At 36.2% G+C, this 20,270-nt stretch overlaps 1 protein-coding gene across 2 annotated transcripts in view; it reads right to left on the bottom strand.

Moving 5' to 3' along the window:
- The window catches only part of ERO1A (endoplasmic reticulum oxidoreductase 1 alpha), a 56,498-nt gene that overhangs the window by 22,750 nt on the left and 13,478 nt on the right, over window positions 1-20,270 (bottom strand). Inside the window, exons 4-9 of one of the 2 annotated variants that reach the window (XM_027572790.2) lie at window positions 18,703-18,741; window positions 10,729-10,805; window positions 10,553-10,626; window positions 5,966-6,086; window positions 3,361-3,407; window positions 1,150-1,161 (exon numbers count right to left, since the gene is read on the bottom strand). In XM_027572790.2, the coding sequence (XP_027428591.1) occupies window positions 1,150-1,161; window positions 3,361-3,407; window positions 5,966-6,086; window positions 10,553-10,626; window positions 10,729-10,805; window positions 18,703-18,741 (370 nt within the window). The remainder of the gene's footprint in view (window positions 1-1,149; window positions 1,162-3,360; window positions 3,408-5,965; window positions 6,087-10,552; window positions 10,627-10,728; window positions 10,806-18,702; window positions 18,742-20,270) is intronic. The other variant, XM_027572791.2, reaches the window with a different exon arrangement.

Below are 20,270 nucleotides of genomic sequence, written 5' to 3'. Positions count from 1 at the left end.
AACAGTATTGAAAAACTGAAATAATATCCTCTAAAATAGCTAAGAATACCCAAGGTGGAATAAAATTTCTCAAAACTGAAAATTATAGGGAAGAGGGCAGGAAAAAACCCCTGAAAATTATAGATGACTACTAACAGTAATAAAATATGAGGCATCTTTGGAAGAATAATCTCATGCTAAAGAATTTCTCTTCCAAATAGTACAGTTCGGATTCAGTATTTTACTTAGCTATTATTGTTTTACAATAATACAAAGCATAATAAAAAAGCAATGTTATCAGACATTGGTATTCTGTTATTTAGACAGAATACAAAAGCAATTTGTAAAACTAATGTTCAGAAGACAAAATTTTGAAGGAGAGGAACGGGATACTTCACATTTAGCAATTTCATCTAGCTGGACTAAAGCTAAGTACTGCCTTGCTTTTCATATGGTTAAACACATGGCCTTAAGAATAAGAAAAATCATTTTAGGGGTGCCTGGGTGGCTCAGTCGGTTAAGTGTCTGCCTACGGCTCAGGTCATGATCCCGGGGTCCTGGGATCGAGCCCCACGTCAAGCTCAGTGGGAAGCCTGCTTCTCCCTCTCCCTCTGCCCCCCTTCCTCCCCCACTTGTGCACTCTCTCTCTCTCAAATAAATAAAATCTTAAAAAAAGAAAAAGAAAAATCACTCCAATTTCACTCAGAAAGCAAAAAGATTCTCACAAAGACAAAGTAAACCTAAAATACTTCAAAAATTTTAGCATTACAACGAAAAGAGTTGGCAATAACTACCCCCAAGAGCGAACACGAGCCTTGGAAGCAGGTAGAGCAACACTGTGACCATGCCTAGAAGCTTCCTCTATGGTCTCCTCCAGGAGTAAAGGAGAGGTTTTCCCTAACAGAAGCTGGGCGGGGCAGGGGGTGGGGGGTGCGGTGCAGAATGCCTAGCTTCTGCAAGCACTGGGTAAAATGCACAAGTGAATTATCAGAGGCTGAGGCCGGTTGTCACTACCGCCTGATCCCAGGCACAGTCATTTTCCCTTAACCTGTGCTTTCAACTCCTGAATTTTAGATAAACAGGAGTTCTTAGAAGTAGGAAGAAAAGTTTGCCAAATAAACATCTGAATGTATCAGCAAGTTCATATATATATGATAAAGAAATATTTACCTTCACTTTTCCCTGAAAAGCAAAACAAGCAAAACAAAATGTTGATTATTATAAAGTCCTTCCAGATGTCACTTTAAAATACTATACTTCCATAAAAATAAGACTTTGTAGTTTTAGTCCATCAGTTCACCCGTATAAAGCAAAATCTGAGGGAGACGCTCGTGACACAAATCTATCTAGTGGCAAATAGGAATTATGCCGGATTCGCTTCAAGGGCATCATCTCCAAGAGCCTGGGTAAGGAGTGGTTTCAGCTCGTGCAAGATTTAATACAGGCTGATGGGAGAGACAAATCTAATCCATCATCTGAGAGTACTCTCAAGTACCTTAAGGACTTACGGTTATTTCGTTGGCAGCGCCTATTTCCACATTTATTTATCCTAAATCTATAACATGGTTTCTGCTAAAGAATTGCGTTCTTGCTTTGAAACCTCCAGACTGACGCTGTAAAATTTTACCTTATTCAGGAATATTCTGAAAGACTATTTGTGAAGATTCAAATTATGCACAGTTTGGCAGTTTGTAAGCTGCTGCTCATTTACTACTAAAAAAACTGTCTTCATTTTGCCCACGCTTATTTAATGCCATCATTGTTTGATTATTAAAATAACATATGCTCATTGCAAATACATTTTTTTTTAAGAAAGAAAACAGACGAAATAAAAAATGTTATCCATAACTCCCTCTGCCCTAGATAAATACCATTTACATTTTGGTAAATGTCCTTTTTCTTTGCATATAGACATTTAGATATTATATTAAGTATGTTTTTACAAAAATATACATACTGTTTGATGCCTGTTTCTTTTCTTCAATGTGCTATTGGTCATTACTGACCTAAATGAATACAAATTCTCAGCAATATTTCTAATGGCTGTATTCTACTCAATGAATATACCATAAATCATTTAACCAGTTCCTTAATGATAAACATTTAAATTTTTCCCATTTATATTTATGATAATCAGATCATAATGTGAGTTCATACTGAGGATCACCCCTTATCTAGGAATTTGCCCTCATCTGATATTAAATCAATAGCTTCCAATGAGCTACTATATGTGACTCATATAAACCCAAACTCCTGTTTAAAGATGTTCTTTCATTTCTAATCTAAGAAAGACTAGTCTGCCAACATTTAGGGAATCATGCACTCTCACTGCTTTCCAGGAGGAAATTTATGTTTATTGACTATATGAGATCAGCTTTTCAAATTTTAAAAAATGAAAAACTTATACATTTGCTAAAAGCACATCAAATATTTCATCAGTAAGCACGTATGACGGGAACAGGGATATAGATTTCCTAAGCAAAAATCTGAAATCATACATTGAACTGGTTTATTCAACAAATCATTCTGCCTATTACAGACTGGGCAGGGTTTCTGAGTTTCAATTTTACACCCCCTCTGCCTCTGCACAGTGCCTAGCACATAGTAAACAGAGGGTAATCATTTGTTGAAGGAACAACTGATCTTCCCAACGGTAGTCAAGCCCATTAAATGAGGAGAGCAGTTTTCATCAATCATTCACTTAACAAACTACTCCATCTGTTATGTGTCAGGCTCTCTATTAACAGATGAAACCAATAAATACTCCCCATATGCCCAAAGTACTAGGGTAGATCAATAGACACGTAATAGTAAAATAATGCCAGACAGTGGAAACGGGGTAAGAGACACAAAACGTGACATAAGATCACTTTATGCGGAGAGAGGGGTTACTTCCAGTTAGGAGAGTCAGGGAAGGTGGAAAAGGCAACATTTGGGCAAGATTTTGTGTGGAAGGAGAAAATGAAAAATGTTAGTGAAACATAAAGACATGTGAATTTGAAATCAGACTCCCAATAATGTACAATCATTTCAGGTTCTGGGAAAGATTTGAGGCAGTTTTTGTGGATATTCATTTAACTAGAAACTGAAGAAAAATAGTAAAAAACTAAACACATATTATGTAAAAATCACAGAATAAATATTTAACCTAATCTCCACCCTATGATAATCTAACACCATGAACTTCATTACACAAATACTCCTTACTGAGGTATAAATATTTTAAACACCAATTTCTCTGTAAGGGTGAGGCATAACTTCTATGGAAACAGGAATATATGATCTCAAATGCTCTTCCTAACTCTTATCTGGCCTTCCTCCTCCTTTTAACCAAAGTTCACTGGCTGATAAATAATATAACAGTGCAAATAAATAACTCACCTTGACCAGAAGCCAAAGGACTTAAAGGTCTTTTAATTGTCTGTGGCCTAGAAACAAAAGAATTAAATTGTAAAATATAATTATGTTACCTATCTTGTTATAATTATCTAAGTAAAAGTGAAATTATCTCAGAGAACTGCTTAATGACTACATCCAAAATCAAACTGTTTTAAAAACACTGAGCTTATAAAATATTTAGTTTTCTCTAATTGCTTGTTTTAGCAATAGTTTCTGATCTTTTCCCATTGTAGCAGCCAGAAAGCCATTTCCTAATCACTTCTTCAAACAAAGGAAGAAAACACGTTAAGCTCTTCTCCTAGTCACTAATGTTTTTACATATATTACATGTACCCATATGTGTGTTTGCATGTGGCACAAAGCGCACTCCTGACTGAAAGACAAACAAGCAAGAAATATAAATACCCAAACCAAGCATGGAAAGAAAAAGGGGAAAAAGCACTGTGGGTAGATTATTTTCCACTTAGTTAACCTTATGTATGTCAACTGACCCTGTGGCCACCAAGTTTGTTATGATTTCAATAAAAGGTATTTTTTAATATGAAAAAAAAGAGTCAAAATGTCACTGAAGTGCCTTTAAATCTCAAACTAAATATTCATTAGTATCAGTAAAATGTAGGGATTGCTTTGTCTGCAATTTGAATTTTATGAACTCTCACAACTTGAGACATTTTGAGGACAGAACATGTAAGCTATATTTTAACATACTGAATTTTGTGCCTCATATATTGTTTATATATTAGAAATATTTATACTGGGAATCATAATAAAAATTAGTTAGGAAATAGCTACAGTACAAATATAAAATCTAACAAATGCTTCAGTTGGACTCTATTTTAGTTCATATTAAAAACAACAAAAACAAAAAACCAACAACCTTTAGGGGTGCCTGGCTCAGTCAGTAGAGCATGCAACTCTTGATCTTGGGGTTGTAAGTTAGAGCCCCAAGTTGGGTGTAGAGATTATTTAAAAATAAAATCTAAAGCAAAACAAAACAAAACAAAAAACCTTTAAAGTAAGCCAATTAAGTCAAACATTCCTAATAATAAACCAGGGAATTTAAATGAAACACACGGCAGAAATGAGTAAATAATGAAAATTCTCCACTTCAAAACTGGAGAAATTCTTCAAATCAAAAAAGAAGAAAACAGGGCACCTGGGTGGCTCAGATGGTTAAGCATCTGCCTTCGGCTCAGGTCATGATCCCAGGGTCCTGGGATCGAGTCCCGCATCGGGCTCCCTGCTCCTTGGGAGCCTGCTTCTCCCTCTGCTTCTCTCTCTCTCTCTCTCTCTCTCTATCCCTCTGTCTCTCATGAATGAATAAATAAAATCTTAAAAAAAAAAAAAAATCATTAAAAAAAAAAAAGAAGAAGAAAACAGACTTGGGCGCCTGGGTGGCTCAGTTGGTTAAGCGTCTTCCTTTGGCTCCAGTCATGATCCCGGGGTCCTGGGATCGAGTCCTGCATCGGGCTCCCTGCTCCGGGGGAGCCTGCCTCTCTCTCTCTCTCTCTCTCTCTCTCTGTCTCTGTCTCTGTATCTCTGTGTCTCATGAATAAATAAAATCTTTAAAAAAAGGAAGAAGAAACAGACTTGACATTTTATTGGTGTAAGCATAACTGCTAATCTCTTATATTTGACTTATGCAGTGAAATGTATTATTACCGTTATCTGGGAACTCCAAAGATTTTCTCAGAATTCTCCTCACCTCTGAGATAGTATAATGCAAATGCACACACAAATTCCTTCCAAAAACCAATAAGCACATTGGTTAGAAGCCAGTGGTTTATAAGAGGCAGGTAAACTTGAAGCATGTCCCAGTCACACAGTGATGAAACTATTTCTATTGTAGCAGTGAGAGTATGAAGTGGGTTCTTCCACTTACTAGATTTTTGACACTGGAAAAATCATTTAACCTTTGCAAGTCTCAAGTTTCTCCATCTGTAAACAGTGATGACTACAACACAGGGCTATCGCAGGGACTAAAAGAGAAAATGTACGTACCATGCTTAGCACAAGTCTGGCACACAGTGAGTGTTCAAGTGTTACTTATTATAATTATTCTCTGAAATTAACTTAACTTGAACTTGAAAGCAGGTAAAATAACTAGAGCCTCAAAAGATGAACACAGAGCACCAAAAAGAGATTTAGGAGTCTTTACTACTATTCTTTACTACTAAGAATATGATCCTGGGAAATGAAGTAAACCTGGCTGGCTCTAGGTTATTTCATCTATAAAATGAGATTCTATAATCCACTGGAGAAACACCTGTGAAATGTCTACAATACTCCCGTAAAAGTCTTATACTATTCTATGTCTTTTATTTTTTCTATGTCTTTTATTTTTTTTAAGATTTTTTATTTATTTTTCTATGTCTTTTAAAGAAGAAAAAAATATTTGTTGAAACTCATGTCCCCATGTTTCCCCAGAGGAGAAGTGGATTAATGAATAAGCATGTTTCTATGTCCAGATGCATCCTTTAACAAAATAAATGTGATTTGCAATTTAGAGTCATTATTAATTGTTTATTTGTTTATAAATAAAAATCACTCTATATGTCAGGATTTTCTAAGTGAAAAGGACACATACTTAAAACAGTTTTCTTCATAGATGACGTTCCAAATCTTCCAAGCATCTAGCCCCTTGTAACCCGTGTAGCGCTCGGGATTAAGGAGCAAATCTACATATTCAGCATCAGGAGATTGTATGTCTGTAAAATGAAATGTTCCATTAAATCTTTTTCTTCAGTTACCTTAAAAAACTAGTATAATAGACTATATTCCACTGATTCTAAGGCACCACAAATATAACAGTGCCTCCAGACTTTAAAAACAATCTTTTACAAGAAAGATGAGAGAGAAAAGAGGAAGGCACAAACAGACACATTAAATGTACTCACTGGTTGCAAAAGCATCCTGCTTTTAAAAATGGTAAAAAATAGGAATATGTAAATTTTAGAATAGAAGAAACATGGTAATTTAATTCTGATAAGCTATCCAGATGAAAAATATACTATATATTTCCCTCCACATTAACTGTAAGCAGTTCCTCAGTAACTAGGATCAATGAAGATGTATTACTACCAGACACTGTTTATTACCAAAAACTTCCTTCTTACATGACCACCATCAAGATCCACTACAAAGCTGTCCCAAAGGTATAATCCTAAACTTGCAAAAAATTATAAGCAGGATGATACTTGCATCAGCATTATTTATTAAAGGGAAAATTAGAAGCAACCTAAATGTCCAACAGCAGCACATGGGGCTCTGGAGCCAGAGTGCCTGGGTGAGAATCCAGGCTCTACTACTTATTCAGGGTGGAACCTGGGGCAAATCACATATGTTCTCAAAGCATTGGTACCATCATTTATAATATGGAGATAACACTCAGTGTTACTGTGAGACTTAAGTAAGTTTATACGTGCAAAGTGCTGAGAACCACGGTACGAGTATAACACATATTAGCTAGTGGTATTATGAGATATCTTAACAGGACATTTTACAATCAACAAAACTGTTAAGTACAAATGCTATCTAATAAAATGAAAAGATAAGAATTATAGAAAAGTTAATTACAGATACCAATGAAAAAACATACAAAAATTGGTGAGATACTGGTTTCTCATATGTTCTATAAGTTTGTGTAATGGATTCTAACTTTGAAACAAAAAAATGTCCCCTCGTTCTCCAATGGCTTTGGGAAATTATTTAATATACAGTAATACCTTCCTCATTTATAAAGCTTAACAACAGGAACCAACAAAAAATGAAGTGGGCAAAAAAGCAACCAAAGTAGATGACAAAAATCTGAGCACACAGGTACTTATAAGAAGTCCATCAAGCTCTCAAAAGTACCTACCTTTTCTTTTATGAAATTCAATTTTTTTTTTAAGATTTTATTTATTTTTTGACAGAGAGAGAGACAGCGAGAGAGGGAACACAAGCAGGGGGAGTGGGAGAGGGAGAAGCAGGCTTCCCGCTAAGCAGGGAGCCTGATGCAGGGCTCGATCCCAGGACCCTGGGATCATGACCTGAGCCAAAGGCAGAATGCGGGGCTCGATCCCAGGACCCTGGGATCATGACCTGAGCTGAAGGCAGACGCTTAACGACTGAGCCACCCCGGCGTCCCAAAAAGTACCTACTTTTTATTAAAAACACAATGACAAAAACAAAAATAAAACTAAGCTTGGCTATTTTCATCCCAATTGACAGTACATTAGAGACATAAATTAGGGGAAATTTTGCTTCTAGAAGTAGCACAGTGACAGCATCTAGAAATAACTGAGAGTCCATGCAGAAGTGGCAATTAAAATAACTAGAAAAAGTAGAAGTAAAAACTTAAAAACAGGGGCACTTGGCTGGTTCAGGCAGTAAAGCATGTGACTCCCGATCTTGGGGTTCTTAATTTAAACCCCAGGCTGGGTGTAGAGATTACTTTAAAAAAAAAAAAAAAAAAAACTGAAAACAAATTTGTATGGGATCCTCTGGTTCAGGAACAGATACTCCTGTTTATCTCAACTAATACTCAAAGTATTGCCACAGTATAGCAAATTAGGATAAACTCATAAAAAATAACCCTCATTTTTAAAACATATAAATAATGCTCAGCATCTAGTACTTTAAGACTGAAAACAAATTACCAATAATTAAATTTTTAATATTTTGCCTAATTAGGCATAAATATTAGTTGACTCATAATTTTACTCATAACAAATACTTCATCTTGCCTCAACTTTTTAATAAAAAATAATTATTACTGGGGCGCCTGGGTGGCTCAGTCAGTTAAGTGTCTGCCTTCGGCTCAGGTCATGATCCTGGGCTGGGATGGAGCCCCACGTTGGGCTCTCTGCTCAGCAAGGAGTCTGCTTCTCCCTTTCCCTCTGCCCCTCCCCACCACTTGTGTTCTCTCTCACTTGCTCAGAGTAAATAAATAAAAAATTTTTTAAAAATTGTTACTATAGCCATATTTTGTCAGATGACAAAAGCTCAAATTTCTAATTAAAATTTACAAAATACCTTCTGTCTTCTACCTACCATTTACATACATTATATCTTCCTTACAAAGCTATCCTTTTTTTTTTTTTTAATATTCACCCTCCTTTAACAGAAGAAACAAATATAAAGGGACAAGTGATTCCAAGATAACAGAACTCCACCAGATAAAAATTATTGATTCTCAGTCCTTCCTACACAAATATAAGCAGGTAGTCTCCAAAGTACACTTTGATAAACAAAGTTAAAGTATTACTGTTCTTTCTGTAACACTGCAGGTCTAAAAAATATGTGCTGCATGTTAAAAGTTTAATTTTATCTCATAGTAATATTCAGGCCAAAGAATCCTTGTGAAAAAGATAGTAAAGTTAAGGGGCTGGGAGAGCATTTTACCCCCCTTCTACACTAGTCTAAACCTTGGTGTAAGTCCACAACTCCTTATCCAACATCCCTGGGGCCAAATGTGTTTTGGAATTCAGAACTTTTCAGATTTTAGAAAAGTATTATAGCATATGCAACAATATACTGAATAATTACTCCAGCAGGGACTGGGGCAGCAACTTTTAATCAAACACCAAAAATATTTCTGTAGTGAAACATGTGAATGTTCACACTAAATGAGTCTGTGCTAAACTTAGGGGGAAAATACTCATTTTTCAGAGTTTTCAGATTTGGGAATTAGGAATAAAGGATTATAAATATTATTCACCAAGGCATAACCATGTTTTACATTAAGGAAAGCATATGTTTCTTTTTTTCCCCCCAAAATGAAACCACAAAGTTAAAAATAAGTACTTTCTCTTTGCCTTCCTCTTTTTGGAGGGAATTGCAGGATTTGTCTCTCACTTGCAATGAAAATGATCTATATTATTCTTTTTGCTTATTTTTTTTTTTAAGATCATTAATCTGCTTCAAAAGAGCCACTGGAGGATACCAAAACTCAGTTTGATTTTATTTTGATTAGCCAATTAAAAGGCTAACAATTCAACTTAGAAAAAGGAAAAGTAGGGGAATCCATAAATCTGAATAAAGGGTTCTAATGGGCCTTAGGGCTCCTGGATTTGAACAGTACCAGAACTCTGGCCCAGTTTCCCATATCTCAGATACAACTCATGGTTCATTCTTCTCTTTTCCAAAAGCAACACACACCATCATCAAGGAAAATATGTAACAACCCAAGGCCAGTACGACAAAAGCAAGTTTTTACAATCTCAATCTCTACATTTGAGCTATTTATGCAAAATGTGTATATTACAAAAATAATATATAGATTTTATATATTACTGAGATACACAAAACTGTAAGACTCAGACTCAGGAGGTAAATTTTTTCCAGAAACTGAGGGTTGGTTGTTTTTTTTTAACTGCGGTAAAACATATGTAACATAAAACTTACCATTTAACCATGTTTAAAAGTACAATCCAGTGACATTAATTATATTCACAACACTGTGCAACCATCACCGTTTCCAAACTTTTCTATAACCTCAAACAGGAGCTCTAACCATTAAACAATAACACCCCATTCTCCCCTTCTGCTAATCTCTGGTTACTCTGTGAAACATACAACAGTTGTCCTTTTGTGTCTGGCTTATTTCATTTAGCATAGTATTTTCAAGGTTTATCCATGTTGCAGCACATATCAAAACTTTGTTTATGGCTAAATAATATTCCATTGTATGTATTTATTACACTCTGTTTATCCATTCATTTGTTGATGGATATTTGGGTCATTTCTACCTTTTTTTGTGAAAAATGCCACCACAAATATGGGCATACAAGTAACTGTTTCCCTGTCTTCAATCTTTTTCGGTACAAATTTAGCAGTTGAATTGTTAGGTCATATGGTAATTCTGTCTTTTGCTTTTTGAGGAACTGCCAAACTTTAGAAACTGAGGTCTAAAAACCATTTTAAAAGATTTTTTTTTTCAGGGGCGCCTGGGTGGCTCAGTCAATTGGGTGCCTGCCTTCGGCGTGGGTCATGATCCTGGGGTCCGGGGATCAAGCCCCGCATTGGGCTCTCTGCTCGGTGGGGAGCCTGCTTCTCCCTCTCCCTCTGTCTACCACCCTGCTTACTTGTGCTCTCTGTCAGATAAATAAATAAAAAATCTTAAAAAAAAAAAGATTTTTTTTCCCTTACACCCAATTTTAAACAAAATGCATACTATAAAAAAACGTTATACCATCAGCTTCACAGAAGTTGTCTGAGGAATCATCATGCTTGGTCCACTGAAGAACAGCCTTCTGCGTTTCCTCACTTCAAATAAAGAAAACAGGTACAGTTATCCCTTTTTTCTAAGTTACCATTTCACAAGAAAAAAACATAAAATACTACTGCAAAAAAAAAAAAAAATCAAACCTCAGAGATTCATCCACAGCTCCAAGTCGTTCAGCTTGTTCACATTCTTCAATGAGATTATTGGCTACCTCAGAATACTAAAAGGAAAACGAGAATAAACAGATTACAACTTACTGCATTTTAAAAACTTTTTAAAAGAATTTCGAAGTTATTTGAAGTTCTTTTATACCTAGCACCATTTCCTTGGCTTTAAAACTTAAAAAAAAAATTAAGCCCTCACATCTCTCCTGAAGCTAAAAAAAAGACATAAAAGGCTTTGTCCCTTGTTTTTGTTGGTGAACACATTTACTATATGGTCACAAAATAAAAAATACAGTTCTGATAACTCCTTACCAAGCTGTTCACTAAGAAAATCTCTGAGGTCTAAGGAGCACTAGGCAAAGCATCATGAGGTAATGTCCCACTTTTTTTTTTTCTTTTTTTTTCTTAAAGTAGTCTCCATGCCCAGTGTGGAGCCCAGCACAGGGCTCAAATTCATGACCCTGAGATCAAGGCCTGAGCTGAGATCAAGAGTCGGACACTCAACCAACTGAGCCACCCAGGGGCCCCAATGTCCCACTTTTCTAATGGCCTAATTGGAAGCATCAGTTTTCTCTTCCATAAATAACTGGTTGGACCAGAGGATGTGTGTCTAGGTCCATCTCAACTCTAAAAGCCATGATTCTAAATATGCCCTGGGGCCCACCAAGTCTTACAAAAAGTATTCCAATATCTGTAGGTGTTTAAAATATATTCTTTAACCACTTCCTTCTCAACTTCTAAGCCTTACACACAGGCACACGTGCGTGCACACACACACATTACTCTGCTAGGCATGTATGATGTTGCACAGCGGAAGTGAATGCAGATCATAAGATTTCACAACACTGAAAGATAACACTGGAAGCAGAAGGCACGGATTCAATCACTCAACAAATATTTATTGAGCGGGGCGCCTGGGTGGCTCAGTCGTTAAGCATCTGCCTTCGGCTCAGGTCATCCCAGGGTCCTGGGATCGAGCCCCACATCGGGCTCCCCGCTCCGTAGGAAGCCTGCTTCTCCCTCTCCCACTCCCTCTGCTTGTGTTCCCTCTCTTGCTGTGTCTCTCTCTGTCAAATTAATAAAATCTTAAAAAAAAAAAAAACAAATATTTATTGAGTGCCCTTATTGTTAGGATGACCATACTGACTGCCCGGCCTATCACACTTCCAAGGATAAAAGGGAACACTACAATAACTGAAATGATACAATTTTTTGAAATATTTATTTACCGAACAACAACTCTGTTTCATTACATTGGTTGACCTATAAGACAGCTCAATTCCAACACTATTTTTTTTTTTAAGATTATTTATTTGACAGAGAGAGAGAGAGAGGACAAGTAAGCAGAACAGCAGGCAGGGGGAGAGGGAGAAGCAGGCTTCCCGCTGAGCGGGGAGCCCGATGCGGGGCTCGATCCCAGGACCCTGGGATCATGACCCGAGCCGAAGGCAGATGCTTAACTGACTGAGCCACCCAGGCGCCCCCAACACTATTTTCAAAACTAAAATTCTTTCTACATAATTAAGTATTAAGGGGATATGATATATTCAATCTACTCTCAAATGGTTCCGAAAATAAGAATATGTATATAGAAAATAAGAATATGTATATATGTATACAGAATATGTATATAGAAATATGTATATAGAAAAATGAAGCAAAATACTAAAAATCAGTGAATCTGAAGAGTACACAAAATGTCTTTATACTAACCTTCCAACTTTTCTATAAGCTGTTAATTAGCTTAAAAAGTTAAAAATACATATCAAAAAATGAACAGAATTTGTTCAAAAAATGACATACCTATGTACATTAAAACAAAAAATTTTAAAACCTTATCATTATAACTATATGATCATTAAAACATAAGTTAAACAAAATATTCTTTGGGTTTTTTTTTTTACTATTCTTTGTTTCTATTTAAAAATTTGTTAAGTCACATATGCCTCAATTTTATATCACTGGCATTTTTCTGAAGAAATTTTTTCAGTTTATTATTTTTAATTTTTCATAAAACTGCCCATAATCTTCTCCAAAGTTAATTTTTATGGCCAGTCAATTTGAAATCATCTATACCTTCAATTAGCTCTTCCCTGCATTTATAATTTTTAATTGAGAAAAATATTCTCTCTACAGGTAAAGATGTGAAACTATTTTAAAATACCAAATTATTTTCAGGTCTGTTCTTTTGCTTCCAAAGTATGTTTCTTCACTAAATATTTTAAGACAAAACTCATCAAATAATTTTTTTATTATTTTAAATGTTTTGCTTAATATAGATGCTACAAAATTGTAAGCCTTCTTATTTCATTTCAGATGAGAATATAAACTTATCCAAATAAAAACACGAGTTTCATCAAGAAGACTCTTCCCACAAGAGGAGATACTCCAAAACACAATTATAAAATGTCAGAATTAAACCTTACAACACCATTTGAACTTTTGCCACCTAATGTGTTTAATCCCTTCCTAGCTTTCATAGGAATAAATTTCAATGTCTTTGTTTACAAGCTTTATTATAATAACTGCAATTTGCTAAACTTTCAAAAGCTAAGAATATTTTTCTTTAAGCATTCCATTCATTGATACTTCGAATAATTTTCCACTGATTTTAAACATATAGTAATCGACATTTAGAGATCTCACTTATTAGAAATTAGTTAATACCACTGAAGGACACTTGGGTTGTTTTACAAAATAGTCTTCAAAAGCTCAAGCATTTATAAAAGATGGACAGCAAGGAAGGTACTCCTGTCCATGCCAAAGTAATATTTTCTTCAATATTAGCTTCACCTCAAAAATTTTATGGTCATTAAGTGTATATATAAATATGAAAACCTGTACATTTTGACAATTACCACTTCAATCTTAATTGGTAAAATATCACAGCATGTTTGGACACAATTATGAATTATGTGTATATCTTTTTTTTTTTAGGTGATCTCTACACCCAATGTGGGGCTTGAACTCACAACCCCGAGATCAAGAGTCACATGCTCTACTGACCAAGCGCCAGCCAGGTGCCCCTGAATTATGTGTATATCTTAACCAACTACAAATTCATTTCTGCTCCACAGATTTCTTGATTTAGTCAGAACTGTTTTTGCCAAAACTTGTCTATTATCACCACACAACAAATATTTTGTCTTCAGTTTCGAGCTTGAAATGAATTTATAATGGCATTCACAACAGGGACAAATGTTTTCCCTCAAAAGCATGAACTTCAAAAAGTTATGATGATGATCTTATCATTTAACCATGTGCAAAGTTCGGCCATTGGAGCCAACACATTAATAGCTATGACTTCATCCTTTGTGAACAAGAAAACATGGAGGGGGCACCTGGGTGGCTCAGTTGGTTAAGCGTCTGCCTTCAGCTCAGGTCATGATCCTGGAGTCCTGGGATCGAGTCCCGCATCGGGCTCCCTGCTCAGCAGGGAGTCTGCTTCTCCCTCTAACACTCCTCCCTCTCATGCTCTGTCTCATTCTTTTTCTCTCAAATAAATAAATAAAATCTTAAAAAAAATGGAATCAAAAATGAGCAAAATTACTTCAGAATCTATGGTGGAAAAAGTGAATAGTGGTTGCCCCTGGAGGAAAAAGTAGAAATTGATTGGGACAGGGTATCATGTAACTTTCTAGGGTAATGGTAATGTTCCCTATTATAATAGAAGCATAGATTACACAGGTATATGCATTTAGCATATGCACACTTAAGATTTGTGCATCTCATTGTATGTTAACTTTATAAAAAATACATATAAGGAAATATTGGACTCTGGTTAATGATATACTTCTACTTGTGTGTGTGTATATATATATATATATATATATAGTTGATGACACATTTAAGGCAATGCACACTGATGCTTGCAATTTACTTTGAAATACATCCAGAAAATATTTTTAATGGATAATTAGAAAGATGGACAGACATATATGAGATAATGTAAGTTTACAAAATGTAAATGGTAGAATCCAGGTGATGGGTATGAGTGTTCACAGGAAAATTCCTTCAACTTTGCTGTATATATGAAAATTTTCATAACATCAGAAAATTTTAATTTAGAACAGTTAGTCTAAATGAAAAATCACATATATCAGAATGATACGTAAATGCACCACTGCATCTACACATTAAGTTGTTTTTTTTAAAAAACATTTTATTTATTTATTTTTTTTGAGAGAGTGTACCCATGAGCATGGGGAGGAGGGGGGAGCACAGGAAGAGAGAATCTCAGACTCCCTGCTGAGCATGGAGCCCAACGTAGGGCTGGATCTTACCACCCTGACATCACAACCTGAGCAAAAACCAAGAGCTGGACGCTTAACCAACTGTGCCACCCAGGAGCCCCAAGTTATCATTTTTAAACAGTTTTCATAACCACTAATTTACAAAGTAGATGCTTAAACTTTGTCAGTAGATTTGTGTATTCTGGCGTTCATACAGTCAGAGATATTTCTATGGCCTTGTGGATGGTAAATCATGACCTTTCATGCAAGTTACATATCATCAACTGTCGTGAGAAATCAAAATTTAATACTTTCTCATTAAGCATGTGCTTCTTTTTTTCTTTCTTAGTTATTTCGGCCAAAAGGATTCACTGTAAAACATTTTGTAATTACTAAATAGTAAAATCACTATAAGTTGTTGATTTACGTTATACCAAAAAAATAAAACCACTATAGGAAGACTACTCTTTCTATGCAGGATTGCTTACCCTTTTTTTCCCATATATATATTTAATAAACTGGACCTATAATTTGCCAGGTTTAACACTGACCAGTCAAATGGCATCCTGGAAGCTTAGGACAAATCACAGGTATGACACAGGCCACAGCACAATTGGCTGATAAGTCCAAGAGACCAGCCGGACAGAATGTCCAATGATGTTCTGTTTCCCCAACTTCCCAAGACTATAAGGAGTTAGCTGTCCCCAGCCATTGTATCTGCCTGCAATTAGCTTATCAACAGGTATTTTATCACCCAGTATATTTTCCTTGAAAAATCATTTATTTATATCTAGAAAAGGTCAAAAAAAGAAGCACAAGTTATTACTGGTCATCTTGGTGTTAAAGTAAGAACTCTTTAGTGTACATACATCTCAAATAGAGGAGACAACAGAGGAAGCTAGAAATACAAAGTATTTGGTCAACCAGATCCATTTTAACTTATTTTAACACAACTATTAATATTTCATTTTATAAAAATTTAAAACTCAGGACAAATGATAAATCATTCAGGATGCCAGAACAACAGGCATAAACCAGTTCTGCCTAAGGCAAACCATGGTATATGGTCTCTTGATGTACTCTTGTTACTCTCTAAGTCCTTAGGATTTTACTCCAAGAGAGATGGAGCACATGAGAGAATTTTCAACAGAGGAAAGATAAGACCTCATTTCTTAAAAAAAAAAAAAAAAATTAACTCTCCGGCTCCTGGGTGGCTCAGTCGGTTAAGCATCTGCCTTCCGCTCAGGTCATGATCTCAGGGTCCTGAGATGGAGCCCCGCATCAGGCTCCTGGCTCAGCGGGGAGTCTGCTTCTCCCTCTGTTCCTCCTCACCGCCCGCCCCCCCGCATCAAGCTCATGCTTTCTCTCTTTCCCTTGCACTCTCTCTCTATCTCAAATAAATAAATAAAATCTTTAAAAAAAAAATCACTCTGGCTGCTGTCTTTAGCAGAGACAATAGAGAGGCAAGGGAAGAAGGAGGCATGCCATGAAGAGGCAACTACAATAATCCAGGCAAAAAGTGATGATGGCTTTAAATATGGCCGTAGCAATAAAGATTGTAAGATTCTGGGTATATTTTAAGACTCTGTAATTAGGGCGCCTGGGTGGCTCAGTTGTTAAGCATCTGCCTTCAGCTCAGGTCATGATCCCAGGGTCCTGGGACCGAGCCCCACATCGGGCTCCCTGCTCTGCAGGAAGCCTGCTTCTCCCTCTCCCACTCCCCCTGCTTGTGTTCCCTCTCTTGCTATGTCTCTCTGTCAAATAAATAAATAAAATCTTAAAAAAAAAAAAAAAAAAAACAGGGTGCCTGGGTGGCTCAGTTGGTTAAGCGACTGCCTTTGGCTCAGGTCATGATCCCGGAGTCCTGGGATAGAGTCCCGCATCGGGCTCCCGGCTCAGCGGGGAGCCTGCTTCTCGCTCTGATCCTCTCCCCTCTCATGCTGTTTCTCTCTCTCTCTCTCATAAATATATAAATAAAATCTTAAAACAAAAACAAAAACAAAAACTCTGTAATCACAAATTGAATTTGGCCTACCAAAAAAGGCCTTGAAACAATAACAACCCAGTAACAACTAGCACCCCCCAGGGCCCAGATTATAATCTCTAAATACCATTTCCCACTAAAAGAAATAGGACTCCTTAGGGGAAAAAAAAAAAAAAGACTGGAGTAAGAAAGGTACAAAACTAGCCTAGAAGCTCTTTTCATAATAGAAAGCAAAAAGTCTACTAAGACTAGTGGGATCATCTTAAAAGACCATAATTACTAACTGGAAGGGGAGCTGCTAGTAGCCAAAGACAGAACACCTCAAGCATCAAAAGGAATAATAAAAAATGACTACAATAGAGTCCAATTCAGAAAATATGTCAAAACTTTTTTAATTCTATTTATTTATTTGACAGAGAGATAAAGAGAGAGAGCACAAGTAGGCAGAGTGGCAGGCAGAGGGAGAGGGAGAAGCAGGCTCCCCGCTGAGCAGGGAGCCCGATGTGGGGCTCAATCCCAGGACCCTGGGATCATGACCTGAGCCAAAGACAGACACGTAACTGACTGAGCCACCCAGGCGCCCCAATATGTCAAAACTCTTAGTTCAAAATAACACTTAAAAATAAAAACCTTATTGGGCATCTTTGGAGGTGCTAGGGCACCAAACTCATAATTATTCTGAAAACTGGTAAACAAAGGAAAACAATTAAGCATTTATCCTGTCTACCCTGTATAAACTGTATTTCAGGGCATCCAAATAGTTGACAAGAAAAGATCTTTATAGAATAGTAACAGATAATAAGTATAGAAAGAATGATACATTTAGAGTATCAGCATTTTCAAAACCCTAATGAAAGAATGCAACTAGGTAATAATCATCAAAGCTGCTAAAACTTTCATTGAAAAAGCTAGTAGGGAACTTTATATTGGATGTATAATGAACCTAATGATCGATCTTAACATCATAAGAAAAAAGAAAACAGACATTATGTGTCTTCTGATATAACAGTAAGTACACAACACTAATCAATACATATCAGAAAATGAATCTGAAAAGCTGTAATACATAACTGCCAGTTTATAGAAAATAATGTGTTGAATGACGTGACAGGGATACAATCAACTAAAACACAATGTGGAAAATTCTATAGGATAAGGACTCATTTCCTTCAACACGTAAGTTTGCAAAGAAGAAAAAATAAGAGGGAATGAACATGGGTTAAAAGAGACTGAAGAGACAGAAATACGCAAATAGTGCCAGAAAATAAGGAAGTGCTGAAGAAAGAAAAACCACAATGATGGGAGAATATCAAAGGGACATAGGACCAACTGAAACAGCTCCCAGTGGCCAAATTAGAATGATTTAACAGTAAAATGAAGTTGTACTAGATTATAATCCAGAATAGAAAATAAACATCCATAAAGACTTATCTGAGAATGGCTTTAAAATAATTGGGAAAATGGAGCACGAGGTAGACAAAACAAGATTGACCACAGACTAATAATTGCTGAAGCTGGGTGATGAGTTTTTTTCTTTTATTTATCTCTCATGCTTTCCATAATAAAAGGCTGAACAAAAGGAAAAAATAAAGAATTGGAGTCACTAAGTACAAATGACTCTCCAGGGGTTTCACTGTGAAAGGAGAGCAGGAAGTGGGGTCGTACCTGGAAGGGGGAAATGAGTTTTATGAGTTTTTTGTTAAGATACCAGTCACATTAGTAGGTATGTGTACATACCTTGTAGCTTGCAGATTTAATTCCATCAGGAACTTCATCCTGAAAAAAGAAAAAAAATGTTTTTATCAGATATTTATTCTATCTTCTGAAAAAAATTAAGTTTCTATAATTTATGAGATTTTTATTTTTTTAAAGTTTATTTTATTTATTTAAGGAATCTCTACACCTGTCGTGGTGCTCGAACTCATGACCCTAAGATCAAGAGTCACATGCTCTTCCAACTGAGCCAACCAGGCGCCCCTATGAGATTATTTTTAAACTGAGAATGAGATTATTTTTAAACTGAGAATGGTTTAAACTGAGAACAACAAATTAGCATATAGGTTGCTGATCATATATGTTATTACTTACGTAATAGCATGGAAATGTAAAAACAGTCACTCCTTTTGATGCTCAAATTGTCCCACATTGGCAACCAGGGGACCCACAAAGTGCTGACTTGATATCTACACCTGTGTCCTAATGATAGGATCCCAATAATCTTTAGAGCACTTTTTGTTTTCTGTTATGACAAGATACTCCAGGCTCACCTTGTATATTTTTTTTTTTTTACAGATTTTATTTATTTATTTGAGAGAGAGAGAGAGAAAGAGAGCACGAGTTGGGGAGAGGGGCAGAGGGAGAAGCAGACTCCCCACTGAACAGGGAGCCCCATGCGGGGCTCGATCCCAGGATCCCAGAATCATGACCTGGGCCGAAGGCAGCTGCTTAACCGACTGAGCCATCCAAGCACCCCACCTTGTATATTTCTTGTTCCAGTCTTGGAATCAAATGTTTTTTAAGGAGCCCTAGTTCTTTTCAGAGGAAAACGGCACTGGTTTTTAGTCGTGTGTTGGCCACTTACCAACTATAGGACCTATCTGTCTATCCTCAAAGTATGCTGTGAATAGACATAATGATGTATGTACTCTGTAAATTGTAGGGCCCTATTCCAGTGCTAAGTATATTTCTGAAATAGATTATATCTGCCCAAAGGGAAGGACCCACACAGAGATAATCACTTTATTGTGTAACTTTCCAGACTTTGAACTACCTCAATGTATAATTCTTTTTCTAAGACCAAATATTTAGATGGTTTCTAATTTTTTCATATCATGCCAAATTCATAAACTAATTTTAGCAGAATTGATACCTTTACAATATTTATTACTGCTTTATGGTCATCTTTGAACATCTGTCCAATTATTTTAGTAAGTGAAAATCCTGGTGGAATTGCTAGACCAAAAGATGTGTACCTTTTTAATTTTGTTGATACATTTGCTGAACTGATCTCCCAAAGGATTTAATGACACAGAGTGCTCATTTCTTATTCACAGACTAACACTGGATGTTGTTATTCATCTGCACATTAGTCAATTAATAATGGAGGGGAAAGAATGTTGTTTTGACCCATTGTAAAGGTAAAAAATAAGTGGTCTTTCAGTTTATAGAGAGATTCCAGGTTGTGAGTTCAAGCCCCACATTGTGTGTAGAGATTACTTAAAATAAAATGTTTAGGGATGCCTGAGTTTCTGTCAGTTAAGCACCTGACTCTTGATCTCAGCTCAGGTCTTGACCTCAGGGTCATG

Source organism: Zalophus californianus, chromosome 6, assembly GCF_009762305.2.
Source record: "Zalophus californianus isolate mZalCal1 chromosome 6, mZalCal1.pri.v2, whole genome shotgun sequence".
Classification (NCBI taxonomy): Eukaryota; Metazoa; Chordata; class Mammalia; order Carnivora; family Otariidae; genus Zalophus; species Zalophus californianus.
This window is presented reverse-complemented; position numbering and strand designations above follow the sequence as displayed.